Genomic DNA, 27553 nt, shown 5'->3' with positions numbered 1-27553 from the left:
TACTGAGTTGAGAACAGTTAATGAACAACCATGTCTTATTTCTTTGGAGTCTGTCACTTTGATTTTTATTATTATTGTTATTGACTTAGTCCCCCTGCCTTTAGAATTTAGTTGAAATTTTTGCGAAGTGCCTCAAGGTATTTGATTTGCTACATGTAAATTTTTACAAAAATACCCAAAACAGATTATATAGATGTGGAAAGATCAAGCATAATCTGAATATGCAATTAATTTCTGAAATTTACTGAACTTGAAAACTTTTTATTGACAGCAGTAGAACAGTAACGTATTTGCTTTTACTTCTGATAAGTGGCCAGTAATTTGCTGATGATATTAATAAATTAAAAAAAAATATTCCAAATCTAAACTGGATGTCTGGATACAAGAAAATTGTTGGATTTATTTGAAAATAAGTGAATAATAATAATAAAAAGCACTGAGGAGAAAAATAAAATGTAAAATGATGCAGCAGCTCTCTGCATTTGCATCATCACTATATAATCAATAAATTCTCAAGGGACTGGTGTGCTTCTTTTTTTCAGAATAAGGTGGAGAGTCTTCGTGAGAATCTTTGCTTTCTCTCAAAAGAGAACCTTTCGACAATGCTGGAAGTTATCTTGGAACATACGGAGGACTTCACAGACTCTGCCTATACCAGTCATGAGCACAGAGAACACATTTTGGAGCTGACTAAACAGGCTAAAATGGAACTAGAGCAGCTGGTTTCAGTGTGGATGCAAGCTGTAAGAGCTTTTTAGCAAAGTAAATCTTTTCACCTCTACTTTGGAAAGAAATTTTAATGCAGTGCTTCTTCTGGTCTAGGAAGAGAGAACTGTGTGTATTCCTCACAGTCAGAGCTGATTGAGGAAGCCAGAGTTTGTTCTGAGCTTCTGCAGCTTCAATATGTTCTGTCTTCCCCCTGCCCTAGTGGTAGAGCTTCATTGATTCTTTGGTGGCTAAATTAGGCTATTTGAGATGGTAGTCTAATTTTAATGAAGTTGTAAGTGGAAACAAGAAGGCAAATGAGAGTGTCATTGCTGTCTTAAACAGTCATATCTTTTGGTTGCGTAGTTGAGAGGCTTCAGTTGTCTTGATCCCATGGTACTGACCATGCTTTCTGTTTCTTGTATTAAACAGAATACTGAAAACACTTAACTATTGAAAAGGGAAATAAATGACTGGGTTTATAATCTTGTGGAATGAGGACAGAGAAAAGAGACACTAAGACTTACAAGGAATTTTTGTTGGTCCTTTTTACAAGATTTAAATGATTATAGTTTTCCTTAGAGAGAAGTAGTACATTAAGCCTCCCGCTGTCGTTTTTCTTATCTTGTTCTTTGAGATGATATATACAAAAGGTGGAAGAAAAGCAGAGATGGAAAATGCAATTTCTGTTTCTGATGCTGACTTGCTTTCAGTCTCGTTCCTGGGGAAACGCATAGCACAAGATCTTATCAACACTGAAATATGGCAGATGTGCACTGGTATAAGATACTTAACTGAGTGTATTACTTATGAGAAAGCATTTTTGTTCCTTTTTGTCTCTTTGAACTGCTGCTGCAGTCAGGTGTTCTTAGTGCAGTAGCGCAGTTTAAAGAGCATATAAGTCTTAGAGATAATATAGACTGTTGTTATTACGGAGAAGATATATACAGAATAATAATCACATAGAATCTCATTACTATAAGGAACTAAAACTGTGTTTACCTTGGTGTTGGTGGTTAGCCCTGATGGGCAGCTGTGTGAGTACTGCTCAGCAACAGCTAATGCACAACCGTGTTATCAGTACTGATTTTGTTACAAATCCAAAACAGCAACGTACCAGATGCTATGAAGAAAATTGATTCTGTCCAAGCCAAAACTAGTACAGTTGTGTATTTCTAGGCTCTGTTACTGTTGGAAACTGATCACCTTTAGGTAATTTCATACTACATTTCAAATGATAGAAATGAGAGCCTAGTACAAGGATATGCGTGTATGTGATCTGTGAAAATACTTGGGGGTGCATGTGTGCTCATGCAATAAGTATTTTCATTGATAAATAACCCGGCCTAGCTGTGACTGAAGACAGTGGGCAAATAAAATAGCTTGAGCTCAACCAAGGCATGTTTTTAGTTTCAGCCTAGCAGCTTTATCAAAGGGGAAGTATTTTCTGAGGGCCTTACTGTAATTTAAGTGGGATTGTTGATTTAACAACAACAAAAAAATATCATACCTTGAGAATACATGAACAGAGGATATATAGAGCTTTTATTTCCCTTTCCACTCACGATCCTTCCTTTTAGCAAGCAGAGTAACTGTGAGTCTTTAGTGAAGAGTGTATTTTAAAACGGAAGTGTCTTGTAAACATAAGTCATCACTGATTTGCTTATGTTTGCACCCTTGTATGTTAATGAAAACTAGCTGAGGCTCAACAGATTAATCTGATGCCATTGATTGACTTTTAAATGTTTCTGAAATCCTTCCTCTGTGTGTATTTTAAAGCTCATAAGATCACAAGCTACTGCCCTATTCTAGATTTTCCAATAACTTTGGCTATTCAATTCCTTCACTTTAAAAAAAAAAAAAGGAGGCGCAAAGAAGAAGTGAAAATATGAACGTTAAATAATTAAGAAAAAAAGGTCACTCTAGGAAGTGTAAAACAGTACGCTGCTTGTGTTAAAAGTGATTTTGTGATGCTGCACTTTTACACAAATTACTTAATGGAAAGCATTAAATTTGAGGGACAGGTCGTTTTGAGGCTTGGAACAGATAAGAATACCTTAGAGAATTATCTTGATTGGAGGTTTTTTCCTTTAAATAAAATGGAGGGTGTGCATATCTACACACACATTTTGACCATGTATGTTTATGTTAATTTAGATTCTTGAGGGGCTGATTTTTGTGCAGCTTTGGCCATGTTAATGGTCCCACCCAGGATAATTCTTTCCAATGTATTTTAGAGGGAAATGCAAAACCACTGCTACTTAACTCTTTTCTCAGTGTATGTCCCTGGACATTTGGGGTGTTCCATACATAGGTACTATTTACAGAAGTGGGAGCTCTGTCTTGAAGCTACCTGAACAAAATGTTGTTAGCTGCTGTACTCGTTTAAATAAGACAATGATATAGAGCTTTACAAGGATGCTTTAAGTAACTTTTTTGTAATTCAATATAGAACATTTAGAATAACATTTTAGGTGCCACTTTATTTTAAAAGTGTGTTTATGTTTAAAAAAAATTAAAAATGCCCCGAACTGTTTCTCTACTTTAGGATGTTTAAACAGAAGATCTTTGGGAATTGTAAAGCTTAAAGAAACCCTTTTCCTGAAAAAAAGCTTAGTGATGTCTAGAAATAAATTCCTGTTGAACAGAAACAGTCAATTAGCTTGCCTCACTATTATTTTTAGATTTAACTTGGTTATACATATTTCTATACAAGAATTTTAAAGTAGAATATACACAGGATGTGCAAATGAAAGCATTATGTTTAGAAAGAAAAGGCTGTCTTCTAAAGCGACTGGAAGTAATGACACCTGATGCAAAGGTGGGATTTGCTGGGGTTTTTGTGTAATGCTTTGTCGTTTGCTTTCTTTGGCTTTAGCAAAACCAGAAGACAAAGGATCTCATGGAAGACTTGGAAGTAGCCATTTTAAAAACATGCCAGTGTGTGAATGAACTTAAAAGAGAGGTAAGTCTAGTTTAAGCAAGTATAAACTGAATAAAAGCTTGAATTTCTTTTTTGTTTGATGTGGAGCTGTAAAAGATGATCCTATACCCAAAGAGGCTAATACCATTTTATAGACAAGAGTAGCTAAAACAGAATTACGTCATGGAGCCAATATACAGTCATCTTCTGTGTCTTAGAACTGATTAGAAAATCTGTTGGATAAATAAGCTTTTCACTAACTTCTTCAACAATTCAAAAAGAGGTGTTTGGAAGTAAGTACTATGTACACAACCATTATATGAAGTGGAAAGACAACTTTACTTGCTGATGCATGCATCACTGTTTGAAATTCTTCTTGCTAGTGTGTGCTTAAATGAATAAATTACATTTCCCATTTGTTCTTAGCCTGTGCTTTGATTTCTGTAGCAGAAATGTGTTTACACCTTCTGCTCAGGTATTTTTCTTAGGTAGTTGGCAGCTGTGTATGGGCTTGTTTTAAATCATTCTTTTCCTGAATGCAAGCATGCTGGGTGGCATCTTACATGTACATAAAAGGTACCTGCCTGATTTGGTATATGGGATGGACTGTACTTGCTGATCAGGGGCCTTCCCCCCTCTATTAATGGATGGTATTCATGTCTTGCCTGTTCCAGACATTTGAGCCAAATACAGAATTACTGGTTTCTGGCAGTTTCTGAAATATTTGCTAAGCATTCCAATATCTTTTCAACTGCTTTGCATTATTGTTCCTTTTAACAGATGGAGAAATTAAGACTAAGGACAGAGGGTTTCAGTACTGGTCTACAGAGCAGTGCAGTTCTGGATTATAAATCTCGCAGCTGTCCTGAAGATTCAAACAGTGCTTTGAATCTATGTCAGTTGCAGTTTAAGTGCTTTGCATTTCTGCTGTCAGGCACTGTGTTGGGCTGCCAGAAAATGGAGAATACATAATTTGTGCTTTTTGATTAATAGCTTTTTCTTTGGAAGTCAGTAGCAGAGCTTTTCTGGAGTGAAAAGCTAGTTTAAGAACATCCTTCTTGAGTAACATTACTCCCATGTGCTGAATGTGGAGGAAAGGTTCCCAGTCAAAATAGTATGAGACGATGTAATTACATAGATCATAAAGCCAGAGGTGGCTGGAATATAGTATGTGGGAGAAATCATTAATGTCTTATATTTTCTTGCAGCTCTGTAAACGTAAATCTTAGCATATTGTGCTGCCCACGGTTTCTAGTTATGGAAGTGTCACACAACAAAAACTACACATCTGCAATGCCTGGGTTAAAGAATTTTGTCAGATGACAATGATAGAAAACTACTTTCTGTAAACCAGCTAACAGAAGCAGCATAAAATACAAAATTGTGGGTCACCTGTGCCCTGTGATGTAGCTCCATATTAAAAGCGATGCAGGTGAAAACATAATGGTTTAGAAACTGGAGCAAACTGAGTGGGTGTGGATTTCTGAACTAATAAATCTGACATTCTGTACGACTTACTTTGGCGACCTGTGGAGTATGAATGGTTGCTTAGTAAGAGTTTCTTTAAAATGGACAGGATTAATGCTACAGGATTATTTTACTCATTAGTAAAGCAAACTTAGGAGTATTTTGTCACATCCCTTATTCTCAATGTAATCATTGGATTGATCCTAGAGTAGCCATGTTTCTATACATGGCTGAGAAGAACCGTCTTGTCTTTCTGACTTATGGTGCTGTAGTGCCTCAGTCAGCAACCAGTCTCTCTGGTGAAATTTAGGTATTGTGACTCTTAAGTGTGTTTGAGAGGTTGGGTAGCTGAGAATGCAAGACAACCTTGTTTAAAGGAAGAAACAAGAGGTTTGTTCCTCCTTGCAATTATTTTCTTGCGGCTGATCAGAGACAGTGTTAAGTAGAAGTAAATTTCGGGTTTAGATCAGTATGAAAAGACTCTCAAATGAAAAGGAAATCTCTGTACAGCCTATATATGTGAGAATTGCCAGTTCCTACTCTTAACATTGCAAGCCTTGCAGAGAGCTGACTTCATTTCGGAGATTAGTGGTTTGTTCTAATTTTTAGTGGCTTGCAAGCAGCAAGCCACTAAATATAAATACTTTATAACAGGCCATTAGAGCTTCTTTTTCTTTCTTTCAAAAAGCAGTAGCAGCAGGTTTTGGGGCAACAATTGAGGTTTCTTGCATGAAATAAGAAACAAAAGCAAAAAAACACCTCAAAACAACCTTTAATTCTCATCTGCACAAGAAATGCTGCCAGGGGAGAGGGAGAAAAATAGGTAGAATCCAGTGGGGGAAAAGAAAACGTATGTTGTAAACAGTCTCTTCCCTACAGAGTCAAGACCTGCCAGTATCACAATTTCAAGCTCATTGCATTCATAAGATCTTGAAATATAACTTTTCTTCTTGAACTGCCAAGTTTGTATGTTCAGTGCTGTCAAGCAAAGCGAGTCTGATATTAGAAGACTCGTAACAGTCCTGGGAGCATGAGGAAGGTAGAACATAGGAATGCTCTGCTAGTTGTAAAACAGGTTGCTATTTTGGTTTTGCCTGTGTTTTTAAAACGGTGTACATAAATTTGCTATGTCTAGTCACTAGAACTAGATGCAGCTGTGGCTGATAGCTTTTGTCAAGCAGAGTTCTTTACAGCACAATTTCAGCAGATCACTGGATCAGAAAGTATGTCTGGAGTTAGGGATATGTTTCAAGGGGAAGCTTTTCCTTGTTTGGAGTGGTGCAGACCTCCACGACCCATCTCTGGCTTCGGTTTCCTAGCAGAAAAGGTGCTTTTTGCTTTTCTAAGGCTGTGTCACAAGCTGACCTAGTTAAGCTTTTCTTTGCATCACTGAGAGTACAGTTTATTCATAAGAACTTGATTTCTAATACATTATAAACTCAGATGCTGTGTGGCTTCAGTCTGATTCTGTTAATGTGTTGTCTTCATGAGAAGAACAGCCGTAGTGCAATGCTTATGGTCAGCTTGATGCCCCTCAAATTCATGTAACTGGCTTTTTTCCCAGCTGTAACATTATCAGAAAGCAACAGTGTGTTAACACCATGTCCTCATTTTACCCAGCTGCTCTTTTGTTTCTCTTCATATTTGGTTGTGGGTGGTTTTTTTTTCCTTTGAATGCAGTAGATTTTATTATTGTACTTTGAATAGTAATTGAAGAATTAACAGCCCAGATAATATGCAGGCTGTGTATGAGCTTTCATAGCAGTAAATTTTCTGCCTCTTGGAAAAATTGATCGGTCTTTTAAGTTTATTTGATTTTATTTATTTGGTACTGGATGCATTTTTTTTATTTCTAAGGTTTTTCTCTTTTTCTTTTAATGCTACTCAAGGTCCACAGTGCAGCAACATCTCTGGCAGCAGATCTATTAAAATACCATAACGATCATATGGTTCTCAAAGCATTAAAAATCACAGGAGTAGAAGGAAATCTTGAAGCTGTAGCAGAATATACTTGCAAGCTATCAGAGCAGAAAGAACAACTTGTTGAGGTGAGTTCATGGTTGCTTTCATTTTTATAAGGCACTTAGAACATGAGTGGCCAGATTATTATTCTTTAGGAAGGCTTTGGGGTTTTTTATAATTTTTATTTTATTTTATTTTCCTATTATAGTGTTGAATTCTGTATTGTTATTGGAATGGTCTGAGCCAGAGGAGTCACTGTGGCATACAGTTGTTGTAGAAGGGATGTACAGTGTTACCCAATTCTCCTCCTGGATCTAGACTCAAACTCATAGTTTAACTCCGTTTTATCTGTATGTACGTAGTGGGGCTAAAATAGTCATTAAAAAAAAGATTTCTAGATCCATGTAGAGATTATATGCTTTTTCTTTCAAGTAGTTGGCATCCAGCAACAGCTCAATGCAAAGACCCATTTTAAGAACGCTAGGAATGTAAGGATATGTTTCTTAATCCACTGAACTTGGCTGTTTCGAAGATCTTGTGTGGCTTTTGTCACTCGGCAGAGGGCCACTGAAAATGGGTTCCCTTTCATGAAAAGCAGTGTTTCATGTACTAATACACTCATGGTTTCATATAGTAGTATTCACACGTAAGTGAACAAATAGAATTTCCAAGACTACCGAGAGGTGATGGCTCTTAGGAGGGCCTGTGGAGGGGATATCTGCCACATGTACCTTGTTGCTTTCTGATCTGAGAGATGAGCAGAAGAAACTGCCAGTCAGAGACATACAAAGGTGCATCACTTCGATCTGGAACATGGTGATGCCTCCAGCTGTGCTTGCGTGGCATCTAATACTCATTAATTTCTGAAATAATCTGATATCATATGGGGTTTGAGGATTCATCCAAGAAGTACAAAAGTGCAGAAGCAACACGCTTGAACTTCTGGGACTGACAAATGAATGCTTTGGATTTCTAATTTTTGACTGCAATGTCTCCTTCTTTTGTGACTAATTAGCGTTCCAGTGAGATACTGACTTTTTTCAGGCATAACTATGAGGTTTAACAGTGTTTGTGTTTGAGGTCTTACAGCATTTTTGATGATGGATAGTGCAGTTAGTCTCATATGTGCTGTCTCAGTCTTATAAATTCTCCTTTTGATCTGAAAGCATTATTGTTACTCCTCAGCCCAAAGTTCACTCTTAATCTTATTACAAAAAATAAAATAAAAGTTACTACGTGTTTCTTACTATGAAAGGAAACAGTATTTCTTCCCTAAATTAATGTGATGCTGACTTGCTCAAAGATAATTCTGTTTCCTGAATGATGAAAACCTACACTTTGCACACGATTGCTGATTGCTGAGTAAGCCTGGTTTTGTGAAGTTTTGTGCAACAATTTTTCTAAGTTCTTTAGGTGTCTGATTACTTTACGGGTTATTCAGTCATAAGTATGTGAAATTATTGTTGATTTACTTTATTTATTAAGACTTTACTTTCTCCTGGTGATTTTCTACACATTCAAAGTCAGGATTTAGCCCTCTTTTGTTGTAAATGCTCCTTGTGTGGTCCCAAATAAGTTTCTGTCAATAACTTTTTGTTTGTATGTGTCTATGCATGTGCACCTTTCCTCACTACTAACAAAAGCATATTTTTATTAAAAAAAAATCAGATGTGTCGCTTGTTGAGGCATGTTTCTGGAACCGAGCCCCTCGAGATTACTTGCATACATGCAGAAGATACTTTTCAGGTTACTGGCCCACAGGTATGTATAGCTTTTATCTGGTCATTTCTTCTTGTCCTCAATCAAAATACATGACTTGTATGAATTTTTTGGAGACCTAATATTGAACTGTTCAAAGCAGTTCTAAGAAAGAGTTAGACTTGAATGTTGGATGGTGGCTAAAAGAATGCACAAGGAAGATCATCAAACCTGCAAATGTCAGATGAATGCACCGCAAAGACTGAATAGTAGCAGTGGAATTTTGCATTTTGCTTGTTGAAGGTATTTGATTTTGTGTACAATTTTATTAAGACTTCCAGTAGAATGTATTTTGTTCTCTCTCCAGATAGTTTCTGCTGCAGAAACACTGGCATTGCATCCATCTAGCAAGATTGCAAAAGAAAATCTTGAGGTGTTCTGTGAGGCCTGGGAGTCTCAACTGAGCGACATGTCTATGTTGTTAAGAGAAATCAATGATGTGTTTGAAGGAAGAAGAGGTAAGAATGCTACATACAAATAGGAAACATATACGTTTCCAAACATTTAGTGTTAAGAATTTTAAGTGTGATTTAGGAAATTCTGTTTTCTTAAGAGAATAGTGCAATGAATAATCCCATGTTTCATTAAGCAAAGTGAAATCTAGGTAGCAATACACAAATGTATTGAGTTTGTATAGATGACAAATTAAGGTGCTTATTGTTTTTTTTCCAAAGGAAAACAACCAAAAATTTGAAGCTTGATTTCTGTAAAATTAGGTATGTTTAACTTTATACACTGTGATTAGTTCCAGCAAAATTAAACTGAACTGTTCAAAGGACATAAAAGTATTTAAGGCAGCTCTTTGCCGGGGTGTCCAAGTATTAGGGGTGTGGAGCCTTCCTCCCACCTTTTGATTTGTCTAGGACATATCAGTTCATGACAATCCAGATATAACTTGAATTGTGACATGTTTAATTCGTTTCCTGTGTTTATGGAAAATATGTATATATACGTATATATTCTATACTGTCGGCTTGCCTTGTATTCTCTTCATAATGTAGTGAATGTAGTTATTTGATTTTTAAACTGCTGTCCTTTCTTCTGGATGGAATCTCTGATGACTCTGCACAACCTTGGGATATTTTCTGTGGTTGGTAAGTTTATTGGTATTTGTATAACATGTAGAGGAAAACCATGGAAGCCATTTTCTTTTTCATTTTTATCTAACTTAATTTTTTTTTCAGATTATGTCTTTAATGTAGCCTGTCATATTTCTTGCGGCTACGTGTTTCAGTCTTTAAAGTATAATTGCATACAGATAGAATGTAATATATAATAATAATGAATGTCTTGTATTTTTAAGAAAATCACTCAGGTTTAAAAAATTAGATTTAGTTAAATACAGGGACTTCATTTTTTTTGTATCTAAGATACAGAAAAAGTAAATCCTTATTCGGGTTAGATGACACTTTATTAATGACACAGTACTTCATCTTGCTATTAGCGTGAGACTTTTTTTTCATTGTTAGAGCTTATTTTGACAGTTTAACTTTCTGTAGCTGCTCAAGTTTTTGTGTAAGCACTTCTTTTCTGCCAGCTTTGTTGTGAGGACAGTAAACAATCATCCACAGGGCAGTAATATCTTAAATTGTTGCTGCTGATTGCTAGATGACATGTATCTGAGCTGGAAGACTTGAAAAAGGAAAACATACTGAAATTCTAAGTGGGTTTACAATAATTGTGTGTAGCACAGGTTATTGGGAATTTGAGGCACTTGAGAAATACATGATAGTTATTGTACTTGTTCTTCCACCTTGGTGTAGAATGCCACATAAAGATATGTAGCAGTCACAGATCTTGGTTATGGGCCTTTTAACTTTCATCAGGTTTTTGTTTGTTTTGGGAGCCAAGGACATACTGACTTCCTTTAAATATATCATTAAATTTCATATAACACAACTTAAAATATGGTATTAGTCTAATATTAACATGTTACAGTAAATATAGAATTTGCTAGGCTGACCATGCAGTTTTCTGATTTTTTCATATTCATACAATGGTCTAGCAGGGTTGAATAAGGTTGAATAACCTTTTTATGTGTGTGTGTGTATGCTTATATACATTACTGTATTTAAAAATAATAGGATGACAGTTATGTGCCAACAGCAAAGCATATACTTGGCTCTCCAAACAAATAGTTCTTGAAGTGTTGCAGCAGATTCCCAGCCTCTCCTACAGTTCGTAACTTTCTCTTGTCTTGTGGCTGTTGACAGCAGATAGCAGACGTTTTCCACAGTTTGCTCTTTGCAATGTCTTTAAGGCACTATTTCACAAAGTATTCTCAATATCATTGTTTGAAGGAGAGAGTACAGAATGGGTAGGTATTGCTGAGCACGTTGGAGGCTATAACACGTGGACCTCAGTGTAGTGAAGAATCTTCCCCTATTTGGCATAACCAATGAGTCTGGTTTTGTTAGTGTCACTTGTTTCCTCAGTCATAAATTATGTTTCCTGCAACATAAAGTGTTCTGATACCACCACTGGCAAGAGAGGAAGCATAGCTTGTAGTCTTTATATGACCTTAGGTGCATTAGGTCTTGTATTGCCAAAACAATGCTAAAGATATCGTGACTCCTTTTTCCTTGTCTCGTGGCCCAGCCTGGTAAGGGGACTTCTCTCCAAGTCTGGATTATGTCATATTAATTGTCAGTTGTCTCCCTAGGAATAATTTGATCTCCTATATCCACCTGCTTCTACAAAGTTCTCCTCTCTCTTATGGGCTAATCTTTTTTTTGTTAGTTTGTTTACTTGATTTCACCCAAATATCCCCAGCATTTTTCTTCCAGAAAATACCCTAAAGTCACCTCGCCACTTTCAACAGGTTTTTTTTTTTCTCCTAGAAAGCACAACCCATGACTGATTTTATTCTTCTCATAACTCACAATAATTGTCTTAGTGTTGAGGATGGTAAGAGTGTCTTTACTTGACAGACTAAAATGTAATAAGTGCTTTATTTCTAGTAGAATTGTGATTGTGTGTAAGAAAAGAGAATTACAGAAAGAAGGTATATTTTTTCCTCCTCAGTTTAAAAACTTGTATTTTTGTACTACCAATTTAAATGTTTGGCTTTGTTAGAGTTCAGAATACAGCTTAAGAGGCAAAAATTGAATGGTGACTAAATGTGCTGGACACATCAAATAAAAAAAAACATTTTTCTGATTACACTAGATTCGCATTGTTTATGCTAATTTATTTTCATGACCAATTGCATAACTCGCTACCCAGTGTTTCTTTCATATCATCAAATTAGGTATTTCTCATACTGAGTTTCAGAACTCATGTGGATAGAACACCAGATTTAGCTTGAAAATGAAGCAGTATTTTACTCAATGTCATTGCATTTGATCAAATTGAAACAGGGTTGTCTCGGGTAGGGGTATGCACATGTACATAGGGGTTGGGAAGACTGGTGAGCGTGCCACGGCCCAGTAACCCTCCTGTGTGTTTGAAAATGTCCCTGTGTTATGCAGAACTCCACAATGAGGTAGACTTGGCCTTCTTTTGCTTAATCCTAACCTACTTTCCGATCCTAATGGTGGAGAGGCCCATTCTGCCCCATGTTGGTGTTTGAAACATTGAGTGGTTTGTCTGGGATGAAGCAAGTGTCAGGCTCCTCAGGAGGGGCTCCTGCGAGCTGGGAGATTTGGTTCAGCCCATAGAGGGTATCTGTTCTCAGAATGGCTAGGTTAGGTGAAATACTTAACTTTGAGGCTCTAGCACTCTGAGATGAATCACCTCACCAAAAGTACCTGTTGTCTCTTTTTTTCCTAATTTTTTTTTTTTCCCAGCATGCTGGACAAAAATAATTCCGATTGCTCCCTTGTAACTTGGTCAGAAGTGAGAGAATGATTTCATAGAATCATAGAATCACTAGGTTGGAAAAGACCTTTTGAATCATTGAGTCCAACCATACCATTCCTATCTGCCACTAAACCATGTCCTTGAGCACCTCGTCTACCTGTCATTTAAATACCTCCAGGGAAGGTGACTCCACCACCTCCCTGGGCAGCCTCTGCCAGTACCCCATGACCCTTCCTGTGAAAAATTTTTTCTTGATATCCAGTCTGAACCTCCCCTGGTGCAGCTTGAGGCCATTCCCCCTTGTCCTGTCAACTGTCTCTTGGGAGAAGAGGCCAGCTCCCTCCTCTCCACAACCTCCTTTCAGGTAGTTGTAGGGAGCAATAAGATCTCCCCTCAGCCTCCTCTCCTCCAGGCTAAACAACCCCAGCTCTCTCAGCCGCTCCTCATAAGACTTGTTCTCCAGCCCCCTCACCAGCTTCGTTGCTCTTCTCTGGACACGCTCCAGAGCCTCAATATTCTTCTTGTGGTGAGGGGCCCAGAACTGAACAGAGTACTCAAGGTGCGGTCTCACCAGTGCTGAGTACAGGGGCAGAATCACCTCCCTGGACCTGCTGGTCACGTCATTTCTGATACAAGCCAAGATGCCATTGGCCTTCTTGGCCACCTGGGCACACTGCTGGCTCATGTTCAGTCAGCTGTCAACCAACACCCCCAGGTCCTTCTCCTCGAAAAAGATGATTTATGAAGATAACTTCCTTTTCTGCCCTCCTCTTCTGTTTTTTTGCCCACCCAACTTGAGAGGAGTTAAATGCCCATGAGGATTTGGGAGGGCCATGGTTGATGAATAGGGAATACTGATCAGAATTTCAGAATTCGGAGTCCTAGAAAGAAGAGTGAAGTAGAAATACAGCTATCCTACTTGCAAATTAGAAGTAAGATCAAAAGCAGGATTTAGAAATTGAAATAAGACACATTTTGGAGGGAAAAACATATCTAGAACTACTAGAAAGAGGAAAATTGGAAGACAAATAGGCTAAAGTAATAAAATTTAATTTCAAATGGAAAATAAAGGAAAAAATGTTAGAGAAAACACATTAGGAGAAACAAAGGCAGACTGGAATAAATAAAAGAAAAATAATAATATGATGAAAAGTCTTTTGCTGTTATGGCAAAGATCTGATTTGGAAACTCAGGAAATTAAATACCTAAAAAATATATATGTGTATTCTGTTAATGGAATGAAATCTAAATTCTGTGATTATACTGATGTAGTTAAGCATTTTCTGAAGTAGGATTATCTCTGGTGTTAGTTCTGCACTTTTGAAAGGTTTGGTATTTGTGGGCCCAATGAGGTGGGGGTTTGTGTGTGTATTTTCTGTGGTGTTTTCGAATGTTCCAAAAGATAAGTAGGGAGACGCCTCCTCTTTCTGAATACGGTGAGCAACTAAACCTTGCAAAGCCAAATAATGGAAATTACTTGAAGAGCAAAACCAAATTATTTTTTTCTTAATTCTGTTTACCACCTCTTTCCATTTGGTTTCTATAATTCTGAATGCCCACCCTGTGTGTGTGTCTTCTTAGTATGCATTTGTATTCCATTTGTTGTGTCAATATTACGTTTTTTTAACATGGTAAAACAGGTTTTTACATAGCACCAAGGAGATCTTTTGTGCTACAGCATTTCAAGCTTACAAGTTAGCTTTTGTTCTTGGTATGTCTTACATGCTTTCTTACATGCCCTTTAGCTGATGTATTGATACACAGGATGTTGTAAATCACTTCTCATCATTTATAGCAGTCTTAAGAGAGAAATCTTGTTTGGATGCACGTTTGGGCAAGTAATCTCCTAATAACTCTGCATTCTGGAAGAAGGTAGTTGGATAGCTAGTGCCCCGAATGCTGCTCGTTTCATCTTTCACAAAACTGGTTAGGGGAAGATAGAGGTTGTTGAGGAAAAGAAGAATACCCTTTTTTGTATCAAAAGCGTCTAGGGACACTTGCCAACTTAATGAGGTTTGTTTTTTAAGAGTCACTTAAAAAGAGCCTAGATATGGGGCTCATGATCTTTCTGTGGTGTCAGGAACTACTCAAAGAATAAAAAAGCATTCTTTCAAAAATCATGCATGCACAAGAGAACTGTCTCTTGAGGACTCGGAATGAAATTTCTCTGAGAACTAATGCAAGAGGAGGAAATAGCAATTGTAGGGGGGGTTGTTGCTTGTCATTTTTCTGTTGACGTGCATCGTCTCTATGCAAACCTGGTACCAATATTGATTATAGTAACACTTTTTTCCTTCAGATAAAATCTGTTTCACTAGCTCTTAGGTTTTTTATACGTTTAATTTTAATTTTATTTAAGACTTTCCTTTCCCGTATCTATTGTAATAATTATCTCAGAAGACTTACATTTAAATCTTCTGGTAACTGGAGCTGTAATCCTAAGCCATTAACCCAGGCGCTGTTTCTTCCCTAAACTCTTCTTCAAAAAAAAGTGCGTAAAATGTTGTAGAACCTTTTTCTTTATAAAACACAATGCACATGGGATACGTGTGGTACACTACAACACGAGGAGTTTATTGACATTACTTAGAAGAATCTGCCTAAGTATTTCTCACTGGTGGCATTGCTGCTCCAAGTTCTGTACCATCCAACTCATGACATGAAAGGCCTTATGTGGAACTACCATTGTATATTCTGTACTTGCAACAAAATGACTGCATGTAAGTGATAACTACTCAGTCATTGGAGAGAGTTTCTTTACTTGCTTGTGGATTGCATGCAGGGGACTGGAAGTTGAGGGAGGCTGTTCAGAGAAGCTTTGTTATCTGCAAGTTAAGCTAAAATCTAAACAGTACAGAGTTCTTAGCATGTCTTTCTCTGGAAGTATGAGACAAAACAAGTAATCTTCTGCAGTATTCAAAGAGAAGAAATTAAAGGTAAGTAATTTGATTTTATAGTACTGCAGCTTAATACAGGATTAAGTAAGGCACATGATCCCATTCACTAAAATCTGCATATAAATTTTGGTGTAAATATGTGTGTTCTTCATAGGAGAGAAGCGTGTCTACCTATCACTGCCCAGACCAGGGGTAAGTTGCTTTTGGGATTGTTGTATTTACTTTATATCTGCTGTTAACTGACTTCCTTCCATTTTATGCTTTGATGAGGACATAGCAATATCTTGGTCACATACACCTTGACTGGAGGGCTGACAGTAAAATATCAAACTTTATCAATTTATTAAAATAATAAAAAAATCCTGAAAACTGGGATAACTAGTTACATAATATACCTAATCACTTTGATTGTACGTGAGCTTTAGTTCTTGTTCATTAACGTGTTCTTTACCACGTACTGAACTGTCATGCTGTATAATAAAAAAATGCATTGTTACTATTAAAATCATAAAAAATGCGTTGCAACTAAAATAAGTCTTTGTAATCTGTTTTTTTTTTATGTTGTTGCCTGAGTTGACCTATTTGGAACAAAGGGACATGTTTCAGCCTATTGTAGGCTCTTCAAATAATAGATTATCGTTTCCTTCTTTGATCTCGAATGTTTGTAATGCAGAGAAAAAAGCTACACCAAATGTCTAGGTTTAGTTGTGATGTAATTAATATTCTTAGCTGATTGTAAGTGGCATTGTGTTGTTTCTGAGAGCATCTGTGTGTTAGGAAACCGCCTTAACCTTGTTATTGTCATGTAATCAGTCATTTGATTCACTTGCTACATACTGAATCTTTTCACGGGTAGGAAAAAGGGGAAGAATGATCTCAGAAGGTACTGTAAGCTGTAGCTTGTTTCTTTCTGTCCTTGCTTGCTTTCCTTAACCTGTAGCGTTGAGCAGTTTGTGTGAAATGGTCCCCTGTCTCCATGTCTCCTGTTGCGCGGTTCTGTAACTTCAAACACAATGTGCTACTTATGATCTTTAATGAAAAGAGAAAGGGAAAAGGTCATACACTATAAATCCAGTCTGCAGATATAAGTAGACTATAACATTCGCCTGAGCGAGCATGGGTGCGTTTCACTGTTACAGAACTAAACAGTGAGAATGGAAAATAGATTGGTTCAGTGACTTTTGATAGGGTTTTTTGTCCCTCACCACTTTGACTAAGCTACAGAACTTCTGGACTTAAAATTTAAAGAAGAGATGTTTGAAGTCAGGTTCCCACTTAGTAATTCATATGCCTTTTTTAAAAGTACTTTCAATAAATCTTTGTTCCCAGGGCTTAAAACAGTTCTGCTATGTTGTCTTTGAAAGGTTGCTGCCTTCTTTTGAATTTCGCAATATGCATAGATTTGGGGGAGTGATGATTAGTAGACAGTTTGGAAGTGGACAGGAAATGTAGATTACGTCTCTAAGACAACAGAGGTTGTTCATAGAGTAATTTCTTTGCTTAACTGATGAATTAACCTTTGGAACTGCCTCTCTTTCCCATGCTGTGACTCTCAGTACTGCTTCCTCTCTCCCTGTTGTCATCGCAGAGGTCTGCTGTGCCTGGTGGTTAATGTCTGTACTGTCCCTGCACAGAAGCCACACTGTTCCTGTCTGTCTAATTAGATTACGTATTTTGTTACATCTGTTTAATTGCAACTGTGCTGTTTGTTGGTAATGAGTTATTTCCTAGACCATGTCTTAGTTGAGGACAGAGCAGTAGTGATGATTCATGTGTGTGATTAATACACAGATACATTTTTCTCTACAGTATGCCAAAATGTTTTAAAAGCAGACTTGCTGCTTTATCGGATTTTTACCAATTCTCCTATTCAGATATTGTATGAACACTAGAATGGAGAAAACTACAGATCTGCTAAAAATAGAGGGTTTTTTAGTTACTTGTGGCTAGAAATTCTTGCCTGTGCTAGAGTGCTGGTTTTCTTTAATACCCTTCACTTAGCAACTTATATATTTGCCATACCTTGCAGCCCAAAGTTTGTGTTTACATACAAATCTAGTTTAGCTTTGTGTTCCTTTTTTCTTTTATGACTCTTCCTTAAAACCAGTATTTCTGAAATGGCATCTCTAATATGCAGTATGACCAAACTTAAATGACAATTTGGGGTGTTACCAGTTCTTATACTTTTTGCTACATCTTTCCATGTGAGATGAGCATTTCTAACAGTTATGCAGAATTATGGTGTATAATCTGGACTGGTATTCATAAGATTCAGATTATTTTTTTTTTAAATGGGATGGGAAAAGAGAAATGGTGTGAGAGCTAAATTGAGCAGCAAATTGCAGTAGTAACTTTAACTGTAGTACTTTATTTTTGCTCAGACTCTTGGAGTGAGAGAAACCACAGCTGGAGCTTATTTCTGATGCTGTTCACAATGAATAGTGGGGTTTTGCCCCCATAAGTACGTACTCCCAATAATGAATAGCAGCTGTTTTCAGATTCTAGATAAGAATCTGTCCTGCACTGTTATCATCCAGCCTCCTCCAGTGGTTCACACCTCTTCAGGTTATGACACAAACTTTGTACTTTCCATTCCCCTGCACTCCAGTCCAGTTTCTGAATGTGGACTGTGGCTCCTATATCTGTTAGTTTTTGCTGTCTTTGCACAGTGACAGCACCAGCACAGGAAATTAAAGCCAGGAACTGCTGCTCTCTACATGCCAATTGATTTTAAACAAATCCTGTGTTACTGTGTATACGTGTTCTGCAGTCGGCAAGCTGTGCTTTATCAGATATTCTATTCATTAGTTGTTTTATCTGAGCCAGTATTTGGTTTGCAGACAAACTGCTATTTCAGATAGTTCATGACTTAAATAAAAGAAGGAAAGCCATAAAAGATCAAAGTCTCAGTATTTGTTTTCAGCTACTTCAGCCAAGTCACACAGAATAATCAGCTACATCATGACACCAGCATTTACGTGGGTTGTGCCCTAAATCAGCTTGCTACTAGCTAAATCAACTTCCAAGTCTCTCTAACGTCAGTATTATCCTTGATGGAAAAATAAGCACAGTAACACTTCACTTGACTGTTTATTTAGTACTAAGTGTTACCGGGAATTTAGAGGGCAAGGGAAAGAGATGGTATTGCATGAGGAAGTGGACTCTGAGAACTGTGGAAGAGGTCTTTTCCTTGAAACTTTAGCATGTCTGTAGGCACAGACCCTGTTTGCTAATGCCATTTCAGAAGGACAGGCTGATCAGAGCAGGTTCTTGGCTTCTACTGAGATGTTTATCTGAACCAATGAAATTCTCCTGTAAAGTCTACCTCTTAGTAAACAGAGACCTCTTATGATTTGTTAGTGAAATCGCTGGTAATTCCTTTTATTTAAAAATGTTCTTTTTTTTTGTTTGAAACAGAAACACAATGCAAATCTGAAAGCATTAAAGCCAGTCAAACTAGATACTGAGGTAAGATACCGTCATTGTAAAATTGTTTGCAATTGTTTTTCCTCTTGTCTGGAGAATGTACTTTCAAGTGCCATAATAATGGTTACCATTGACAGGAACAGGCAAAAATTGCAAAACTTGGATTAGAGTTGCATCTGCTCACATCTGATGTGGATTCTGAGACAGAGAAATGGGAGGATCAGGAGAATGAGATCGTGCAACATGGGCAAGGAATGTCAAGTATGGCCTACTCCATGTATTTATTTACCAGGTAATTACACTGTGTAGCAGCATGTTTTGGTGGAGAGAAGACCATGAACAGTGTTTACAAGAAATAAGACAATTTCATTCTCAGAGTATAATGACTGGGACACATTCAAAAAGGGGTTTAATTTCTGTCCTTCCACTTGATAAATTCCTGTAAATTTCTAAGCTATTTAATAATAAAATTGGGTTATTTAGAGTCCCAAACATCTGTTTTGTTGTAGAACAGCTATTTAAATATCTTTTGGGTACAGAAGAGGTTTTAAGAAGCATGTTCAGATGTACCGTCAAAATTAAGAGAATTAAAGCACAGGCTAGATTAGAATTGCTGATCTTTGCTGCACTGAAGGGTATTCTCAGTGCCCATGCAATGCCAGCCTTCTTATTTAAAGAATTTAGGGTTTTCTTTAATTAAAGAGTTGAGATTTTTGTTACCTAGTACTCCAAAAATACTAAGTCTGCCAGACACACGGATTTCTGTCCATGTTTGGCTGATATGAACCAAACCATTTCTAATTTCCCTACAGTGTTCTAGCCACCAAGGAGTTTATATAATATTTTGAAATACAGTTCCTGTAGTAAGTTACTTTTGTGCATAGAATGTTATAGAGTGATATTTCACAGTTCAGTGTGAAGGGGGATGAGAGATAAACTGTAAATTGTGCAAGTAGCAGGCAAAACAGTCTGCAGTCTATACACAGCTTATATTGTGTTTTCATTATTTCCCATAGAGGAGAAGGGCTTCTGAAAACAACTCAAGATTTATTTCATCAAGCAGAGGTAATATATTTTTAACAAAATAAGAGCTAGGAACAATAAGTGAAGAATAAATTGGAACTTAACTCTCTGATTCCTTACACATAAGTACAGCGTACCATGAATTAACTGGCAACTGTAGTTTTTAAGCACTGTAACTCTGCTTTTCTGAAAGCTAACATTTCAGTCCTGCAGTAGTCGCTTAAGACAACATTCATTAAACTGACAGGGTCCTGTTAGGAGCAGGAATAGCAAACTAGCAAATGTAGTGGGCTATAATACATTAGTAGCATTCATTGTGTCAATAGCTCAGTCCCTAATAGTGTTAATGGATACTCCATCCTAGTTTGAACAGCAGTATTTTCATGGGAAAGAAAGAAGATATAAAAAATTGAATAATACAAACAAAACACAAGGGGCCAAATGAAGGAATGTAGTGTCTTATTTCCCAGATACATGCCTGTGTTTAATGAGAGACTGGTTACCTTTGTCAGGACAATACCCAAACGTGGCAGGTGTCTTCTACCCACAAAAGTCTTGTGAGATGCTACAGTGCAAAAAAAAAATAACTGGAAGTCAGGTTTTTCTATATGTAAAGGGAAAGCCTTTAAACTTGGTTTAAAGGTAGTTTGTAGTGTAGCTTGTTATTTTTGAAGTCACTGCAAACTACAAATGTACACAACTATCACAAACATTACCTTTTATCTTTGTAGCACAATTCATTAGAACAACGGGAAAAAGAGCCTCATCTTTCATTGCTTTCTCCCCCTTTCAGATTTTTGCTACAGAGGGCACAAAGCTTGCTTCAGTTCTTCATGCCTTTTCTGATCAGGTAATGTATAAAATCTAAAACAGCCATTCAGCTTATGATACTGGTGGTAACTACTTAAAAGCTGGTTATCTTCTCCATTAACTTAATAGTGGAGTCTTTAAAAAACAGAGTGGTTTTATCTTCCTGAAACACATTTCAGGTACATGATGATGACAAAGCTTTGCTTCTGTTGGAGGCTGAAAAACTGATCTCTATGTGCAAGCAGCTTCAGATGACAGCTAAAGCTCCTGTTCAGGGTAAAAGTGCTACATTTACAAAGGTAAGGTAAAAATTCTATTCCTGAAAGTAAGATGTAACTTGTTTTGAACTAGAGTAACTTAAGAATTTATGCCTCTGTTAAAATATGAAACGGTTCATGACATCTGAACTTCCTGGATTGACAAAGGACCATAAAAAATAAAAAGCAGAAAGATTTATGCTGTTGTACAAAGCATTTTTCTGCTCTGCAATATGTCATCATTGCTGTTCCTTAGAGGAGAAATTTACTTGAAGCACTGTTTTGCACTTAACATGTTTTGAGAAGCCAAGATGCAAAGGACAAAGTAAGAACACCAGGAACTGTTCCTCTTGCTGAAAATGTCCATTTGGACATCCCTCACTGATAGCTGCAATCCAAGCCTTTTACTACTCTATCTTGTTTGAGGAGGGGATTTTCTTCAGCATGTGCACTACTGGTTTTCCCTTTCCCTCCTTTCCCCCCTCCCTTTTCCCCCTCATTCAACCTTGAAATATTTTATAATCTTTTGCATTAAACAGTTGCTTAATAAAAGTAATCAGTGGTCCTTATCTACACCAATTGCCTTGTTTAGGTTGATGCATGCATTCTGAAAACAAGGAATGCAATGACTCTGTTATGCCAACTTCTTCCACTTTCCTGGAAATTACTGAGAAAGGTGAGTACTTGGTTCATCTGCAGTATTTTAAAGGGACTTTGGAGGTTTTGTTTGTTTGTTTTGAGGGCTTTTTGTTTTAAGAATTTTCTTTTTTTTTTTTTTTTTTTTTTTTTTTTTCCACAGACTAAAGCAGGAAATGGCTGTCTGAAACCTGCTCCACCATGGAGAGAAGACAGAATACGAACTGCGTCAAATGCACATGCTCCGGAAAGGAGAGCTGAGACATATGGCATCAAGTCTTTAGAAAATCATGTAACAAACATGACGTTTTTAGAGAGCAAGTAATTGCAGTGCTTAGAAATTTAGGAACTTCCATCTGAAATAACACTCACTGAATTTTCAATATTGCTTTCATTTGTGGAAAGTCAAGCCAGGTTAATTTGAATTAAAACTGTTGACCTATGTCACATCTAATAGATGTTTCATTACTTAGCATTTACAACACCAAGTAGTCTAATTGTTGGGTGCTTTCATGTGAATGCCTTTCCTATGCTCACTATTGATACGTTCTGTGATTAATGCTTATGAATGTCTTAATGGATGTTTCAATCCAAAGATGCTGCTAATAGACATTTTATATACAAGAACTTTGTGCTGCATATGCTATATGTAACACTACTGTTGAAGTCTAAACTTATCTCTGGCCTATTTCAGTCTATGTATTTGATTAAAGCAGAATCAGGAATATAGTCTGAAAGGCTGTGACCTAAATTTTATCTTAGTTCCGAGTTATACTTGAAATTAAGTAGTTCTAAGGAAAAAAAACCCTCTTTCAATAGCTGCAACACTGAATTTTAATCTTGTTGACATGATTCATATTTTCAAACGTGTATTTCTAAGTGATTAATACTCTCGATCAATCCCTTTTTCTTTTACCATCTTTATTTGTAGATGGCAGCTGTTGCTTCCTTTTTTTTTTTAAACTTACTGAGCAGAACTTGAATTGTGTGTAGAACCCCTGAAATATTACATAGACATCACATTATAACATTTAAAATCTAAGAAAATAGATACCGATTATGATAAACTTCTGTACAAAGGGCATTACTCAACTTAAAGATGCTGTAAGAATATAACCTGATGTGAAATACTTATTTTTTAGATATGTGCTCTTTGTACATAGGCTTCTGTTGCATTTTTATTTTCAATTCACCTTTGTCAAATTCCATAATGCATTAGTTTAGCTAAATTAAGTGGTAGCTAAATCATTTGATTTTTCTCTATGTATTATGCTTGCACTGAGCAGAAACAAAGCTGCCTGTGGAACATCAACACTCTCCAATATATCATTCTGGTTTTATTTAAAAACTTCAGAGAAAGCAAATCTTAATATACAAACTATTTGAACTGCTTTATTCTCATATCAATCAAGTGTTTAAGTTCTGTTTTTAAAAACAGGCACAGGGCCTTTCAATACCATCCAAGTTACAGCGTACAATAAAAGTAGCTTATTTAGTATCAAATACAGATGGTAGCTCTACAATTAATTTCACAAAGAAGAATTAAGACGTTTTGACAAAACTTCTTCATACTCCTCCTGCGTCAGAAGTCCTTGAGTTACACTCTTGCTTTCTTCAAATTTGGGTAGAACCACTGCAATGTATCCCTCAGTTGATGGCTAAAAAGCAAGACTGAAGTTAGTAGTGAAATAAAAGTTAGAAAGTAAAAAGCAAGAAAGTTTCTTACCTTTTCTTGCAGAAGAACTGGATTGCTAAGAATGTTTTCATTCACTTCTATCAGTCGCCCTCGTATACAACTGCAACAGTGTTAAGTTTCATTGACAGTGCATGGTATGTCAAGGTACAAACTAAAAGGGAAAAACCTTACCTATAAATGGTGTATTCCTCTCCGTCTGATGAAGATATCCTGCACAGAGGGGCAAGTTCTGTTAAAAACTGAGCTCCCTGCATTTGAAAGAAAAGGAAAAAAATATATACACACATGTAGGCACGTTTCTAATTACATGGGGCTTTAAAAGTGTTACTGTCAGCAGCACAAGAAGTTTGTAAGCTTCAGAACAAAGCAAGGAAGTGCAATAGTAACAGATGGGTGCAAGCTGCATAGCTATGCTTCCCTACAGAAGGGAATATGACAACTTAGCTATGTGTGCAAATAGATTAGAAGCTTGTAAGAGCTTACAGTTTTAGTCATGATAAAGCTTCTCTTATTTAATCAGATTAAAATCAGCGAAGAGGGGAGGGAAACAGCACAGCTCAGTTTAATATAACTGGGTTAAACTACATATATCTGAAACCCCACTCTCAAAACCACACTGAATTGGCTCATCTGCTGTCCAGGTCTATTTGACAAAATAGACCTGGTTGAATCTCTGAATCCTTGGCATTTCAGTGGAAACAAATTTTTATTTATGAAGGCATGTTTAAATAAGTCCCTCTGTGTGCTGTGAAAAAATTACTAAAAGGGACTGTCAGATTTGGTTTGAGCAGCACTGGAAGCTCCTGGTGCTGCAGGAGACACGCTCTGGTTGGCACAGTTAGGCTCTTGAGGAAAGTCAAAATTCTTCAACTGTGGAGGGGCTGTCTTTGTAAGGACAGGTGGTCTCGGGCATGTCTGTGAAAGCTGAAAATGAAAACTAACCAAATCAAAAAGCCATACCCTTTTTGACTTCCCAGAGACCTTATTCTGGAGTCTGCTGCAGTTGGCACTGATTTGGTAATTAATGCTTGTAATTGTTTTTCCATTTTGAAGAAGAGGATGGGCTTCAGCCAAGGTGATGACACAGATTCTGCAACAAGAAACATAATTATTATGCTGTAGTTGTGAGAAACTGTGCTCCTACGTGCGCTAAGGCAGCTCTGCAACTTTCTCGGCCTATACTGGTAGGATCTAAAACTGAAACTGATACTAACTACTTTATTTGGGCTCCTAGTCCAAAATGCTAGCAAGATTTCCAGTGTTGTGAAAGCTGTTCTTTACTCTCATTCTGTAAGCACAATTGCTTTCCTTCTACAATTTGGCAGGAAAGTTAAGCTGATGATAGTTCAGCGTAAGTCCTAGGACAGGCAGTGAGCAGGCCCAGGGAGGAAGCAAGGACAGACAGGTCTAGGTGACAGCATGGGGGTCGCGTAGGGTAACCCAGAACATGATTCACATGAACTAACAGAGAACAAAGGATGATTGTTGGCTGTTGATCAGAACCAAATTTTAGTTTCCACTGAATAAATTTGGTGTCACTTGCTTCAGGGCATCTTACTTTACGGCTGCTGTACCAAACCAAATGAAAATTGTGTTCTGGCCTAAAGCAACCCCCACAGAAGGTGCTTTATTTCGAGATCCTAGACTGGATCATCAAAAGCAATACACTTATTTAAAAGCTGTAGTTCTGTTTAACTAAGTTGGAGCTCTTCTATCTGTTGTACCCCATGCACGCATACTTGTGTCGCTTGTCTTCTGGTAAGTGAAGTAGATGTTCACTTAAGATGATCAAGTAAAGCACAGGAAGCTTTTGTATGAAAATGTAACACAAGGCAACATTTCTCAGAAGGGCTCAAGGCCATTAGTGTTGAATAGTTACAGCAGATGGATTCTTTCGTGGTCTGGCCTTTAGTTAACCTGCTATTGCATTTTATCTTTTTCTAAAGTTATTTCTTGTCACTGAACTGGAGAGCTTGAGAAAAGCCCAGCTGCAAAGACTAGGCCGACCTGGGTACCAATCGTGCTTAAGGCACAAACATGGAGAGCCCAGAACTTGCCAGTAAATTAACAGAGGTGAAGCTATCCTTCTGTTTAGAAATTAAAAACCTAGAGCAAGGACCAGAGTGAACAGAACAGTAGCTGTAGAGAAAACCGTAGCACAGAACCAGGGCTTTGCTTGCAGATGCCGCGTCCCTCTCCCTGCACTGACACATCTCTGCAAGTTCTTGCCGTGTAGCTCGCCGCAAGAGGGAGCTGGATCCTGGCGAATGCTTTCCGCTTGCCTCAGCAGCTCAAAGGGACCACGACAACGTCCTCCCCTACGACCCCCGCCTGTTTTTAAGGCAGAAGACGATCTGGGGCTGTCATCTACTGGGGCCGTCATCTACTGGAGCTGCGACTTTGCAAAACAAGAAATCAACAACAGAATTTTGTATTGCTTAGAAATATCCAACTGATCTAGAGCCCCACACATAATAGAAGTAAAGTACTGCTATTGAAAACAATGTACATGGCCCATTCAGCAGGAGAGGATGCAGGGACACCACTGCTACAGAGACTGAAGGGTCCTTTTAAAATGATGAGCAATATAGGGGGTGGGGAGTAGTTCGAGTTCCGCTCTTCTTACTGGAGCAAGTAAGTACGGATACAGTGATTTGTCTAAGAGCTAAGATTTGTCATTCTCCCATTTTCTGGGAAAATCCAAGCTTGCTTCCTATTTTCTACCTGTCCCACTCCAGGCATTCCTGGAGGAGCAACTCCTGGTGGCTGAACACCACAGCTACAAGGGAAAGGGTGGTGGGGGCTGATCATGTGTGTGTGTGTGTGTGTCCAGGAGAGGGGGATGTGTGTCTGCATATGCACAAGTGTGGGTGTGGGTGTGTGCGTGTCAGTGTACTGTGTCTCTGTGTGTCTGCATGTGTGTGTGTCTGTGTGTATCTGTGTCTGTCCGTCCGTCTCTTGGTGTGTGTCTGTGTCTGTATGTCTGTGTCTGTCTGTGCCTGTGTGTCTCAGGGTGTGGGTGTGTCTGTCTGTGTCTTGTGTCTGTATGTCTCTGTGTGTCTGTCTGAGTTTGTCTGTATGTCTTGAGGGTGGGTGGGTGTGTGTGTGTGTCTGTCTGTCCATGGGTGTCTTGGTGCGTGTGTCTCTGTATGCGTCCATGTGTCTGTGTCTGTATATCTGTGTGTCTCAGGGTGGGGGGCTGGGGGGGTCGGGGTGTATTTGTCTGACTGTATTTGTCTGGGTGTCACAGTGCGTGTGTATCTGTGTCCCTTTCTGTGTGTCTGTCTGAGTCTGTCTATCTATGTGTCTCAGGGGTGTGTGTGTGCGTCTGTGTGTTCATGCATGTCTCTATGCGTGTGTCTCTTGTGTGTGTGTCTGTCTGTGGGTGTCTCAGCGTGTGTGTATCTGTGTCCCCTTCTCTGTGTCTGTCTGAATCTGTCTATCTGTGTGTCTCAGGGGTGGGTGGGTGTGTCTGTCCATGCATGCCTCGATGCGAGCGTGTCTGCGCGTCTCTGTGTGTGTCTGTGTCTGTCTGAGTGTCTCACGGTTTGTGTGTTTGTGTGTCTCAGGGTGTGTGGGTGGGTGTGTCCCCGTGGGTGTCTCGGTGTGGGTGTCTCCATGTCCCTTTGTGTCTGTCTGAGTCTGTCTATCTGTGTGTCTGGGGTGTGTGTTTGTGTGTGTGTCTGTGCATGTCTCTATGCATGTGTCTCTGTGTGTGTCTGTTTGTCTGAGTCTGTCTATCGCTGTGTCGGGCTATGCGTGTCTCGATGCGTGCGTGCATGCGTGCGTGTGTCTGTCTGTCTGTGTGTCCGTGGGTGTCTCGGTGCGTGCGTGTGTGTGTGTGTCCCCGTGGGTGTCTCGGTGCGTGTATCTCTGTGTGCGTCCGCTTGTCGGTGCCTGTCCGTCTGTCTGTGTCTGTCCGTGCGCTCCCCGTCCCATGGCGCAGCCCGGCCGCCCCCCGGGGCCACTCGCCTGTTGGAGTGCTGCAGTACGCAGAAGTCCTCTCCGGGCCGCCCCTTCACGTCTGCAAAGGGGCACAGACAGCGGTGACCGCGCGGCCGCCGCCGCCCCCGCCCCGCGCCGCCCCGCCGTACCTGGCTTGTACCAGCGCGTGAAGTACCGCGCCGCGCCGCGCGCCGCCATCGGCTCCGCCAGGCGTGGGGGGCGGGGGGGCCGGAAGGGGACAGCGGTA

The 27553-nt window shown here is 38.5% G+C and overlaps 2 protein-coding genes across 3 annotated transcripts in view; one reads left to right on the top strand and one right to left on the bottom strand.

Annotated features, from left to right (window-relative positions):
* The window catches only part of CTNNAL1 (catenin alpha like 1), a 56395-nt gene extending 33850 nt beyond the window's left edge, over window positions 1-22545 (top strand). For both annotated transcript variants that reach the window (XM_009562911.2, XM_054058068.1), the window contains exons 7-19: window positions 543-743; window positions 3584-3670; window positions 6985-7143; window positions 8726-8818; window positions 9123-9273; window positions 15668-15705; window positions 18931-18981; window positions 19077-19231; window positions 19956-20004; window positions 20756-20812; window positions 20952-21071; window positions 21622-21705; window positions 21829-22545. In XM_009562911.2, coding sequence (XP_009561206.2) covers window positions 543-743; window positions 3584-3670; window positions 6985-7143; window positions 8726-8818; window positions 9123-9273; window positions 15668-15705; window positions 18931-18981; window positions 19077-19231; window positions 19956-20004; window positions 20756-20812; window positions 20952-21071; window positions 21622-21705; window positions 21829-21990 — 1407 coding nt within the window. In that variant the 3' untranslated portion in view covers window positions 21991-22545. The remainder of the gene's footprint in view (window positions 1-542; window positions 744-3583; window positions 3671-6984; window positions 7144-8725; window positions 8819-9122; window positions 9274-15667; window positions 15706-18930; window positions 18982-19076; window positions 19232-19955; window positions 20005-20755; window positions 20813-20951; window positions 21072-21621; window positions 21706-21828) is intronic.
* Window positions 22546-22702: 157 nt separating this feature from the next.
* Window positions 22703-27553, bottom strand: ABITRAM (actin binding transcription modulator). Its single transcript, XM_054058069.1, has 6 exons — window positions 27456-27553; window positions 27334-27385; window positions 24322-24451; window positions 23533-23609; window positions 23392-23461; window positions 22703-23323 (listed from the first exon to the last, which is right to left on the bottom strand). The coding sequence occupies exons 1-6, from the start codon at window positions 27502-27504 to the stop codon at window positions 23195-23197; spliced, it is 507 nt and encodes a 168-aa protein (XP_053914044.1). The 5' UTR covers window positions 27505-27553; the 3' UTR covers window positions 22703-23194.

This window comes from Cuculus canorus, chromosome 2 (assembly GCF_017976375.1).
Source record: "Cuculus canorus isolate bCucCan1 chromosome 2, bCucCan1.pri, whole genome shotgun sequence".
NCBI classification, from domain to species: domain Eukaryota; kingdom Metazoa; phylum Chordata; class Aves; order Cuculiformes; family Cuculidae; genus Cuculus; species Cuculus canorus.
This window is presented reverse-complemented; position numbering and strand designations above follow the sequence as displayed.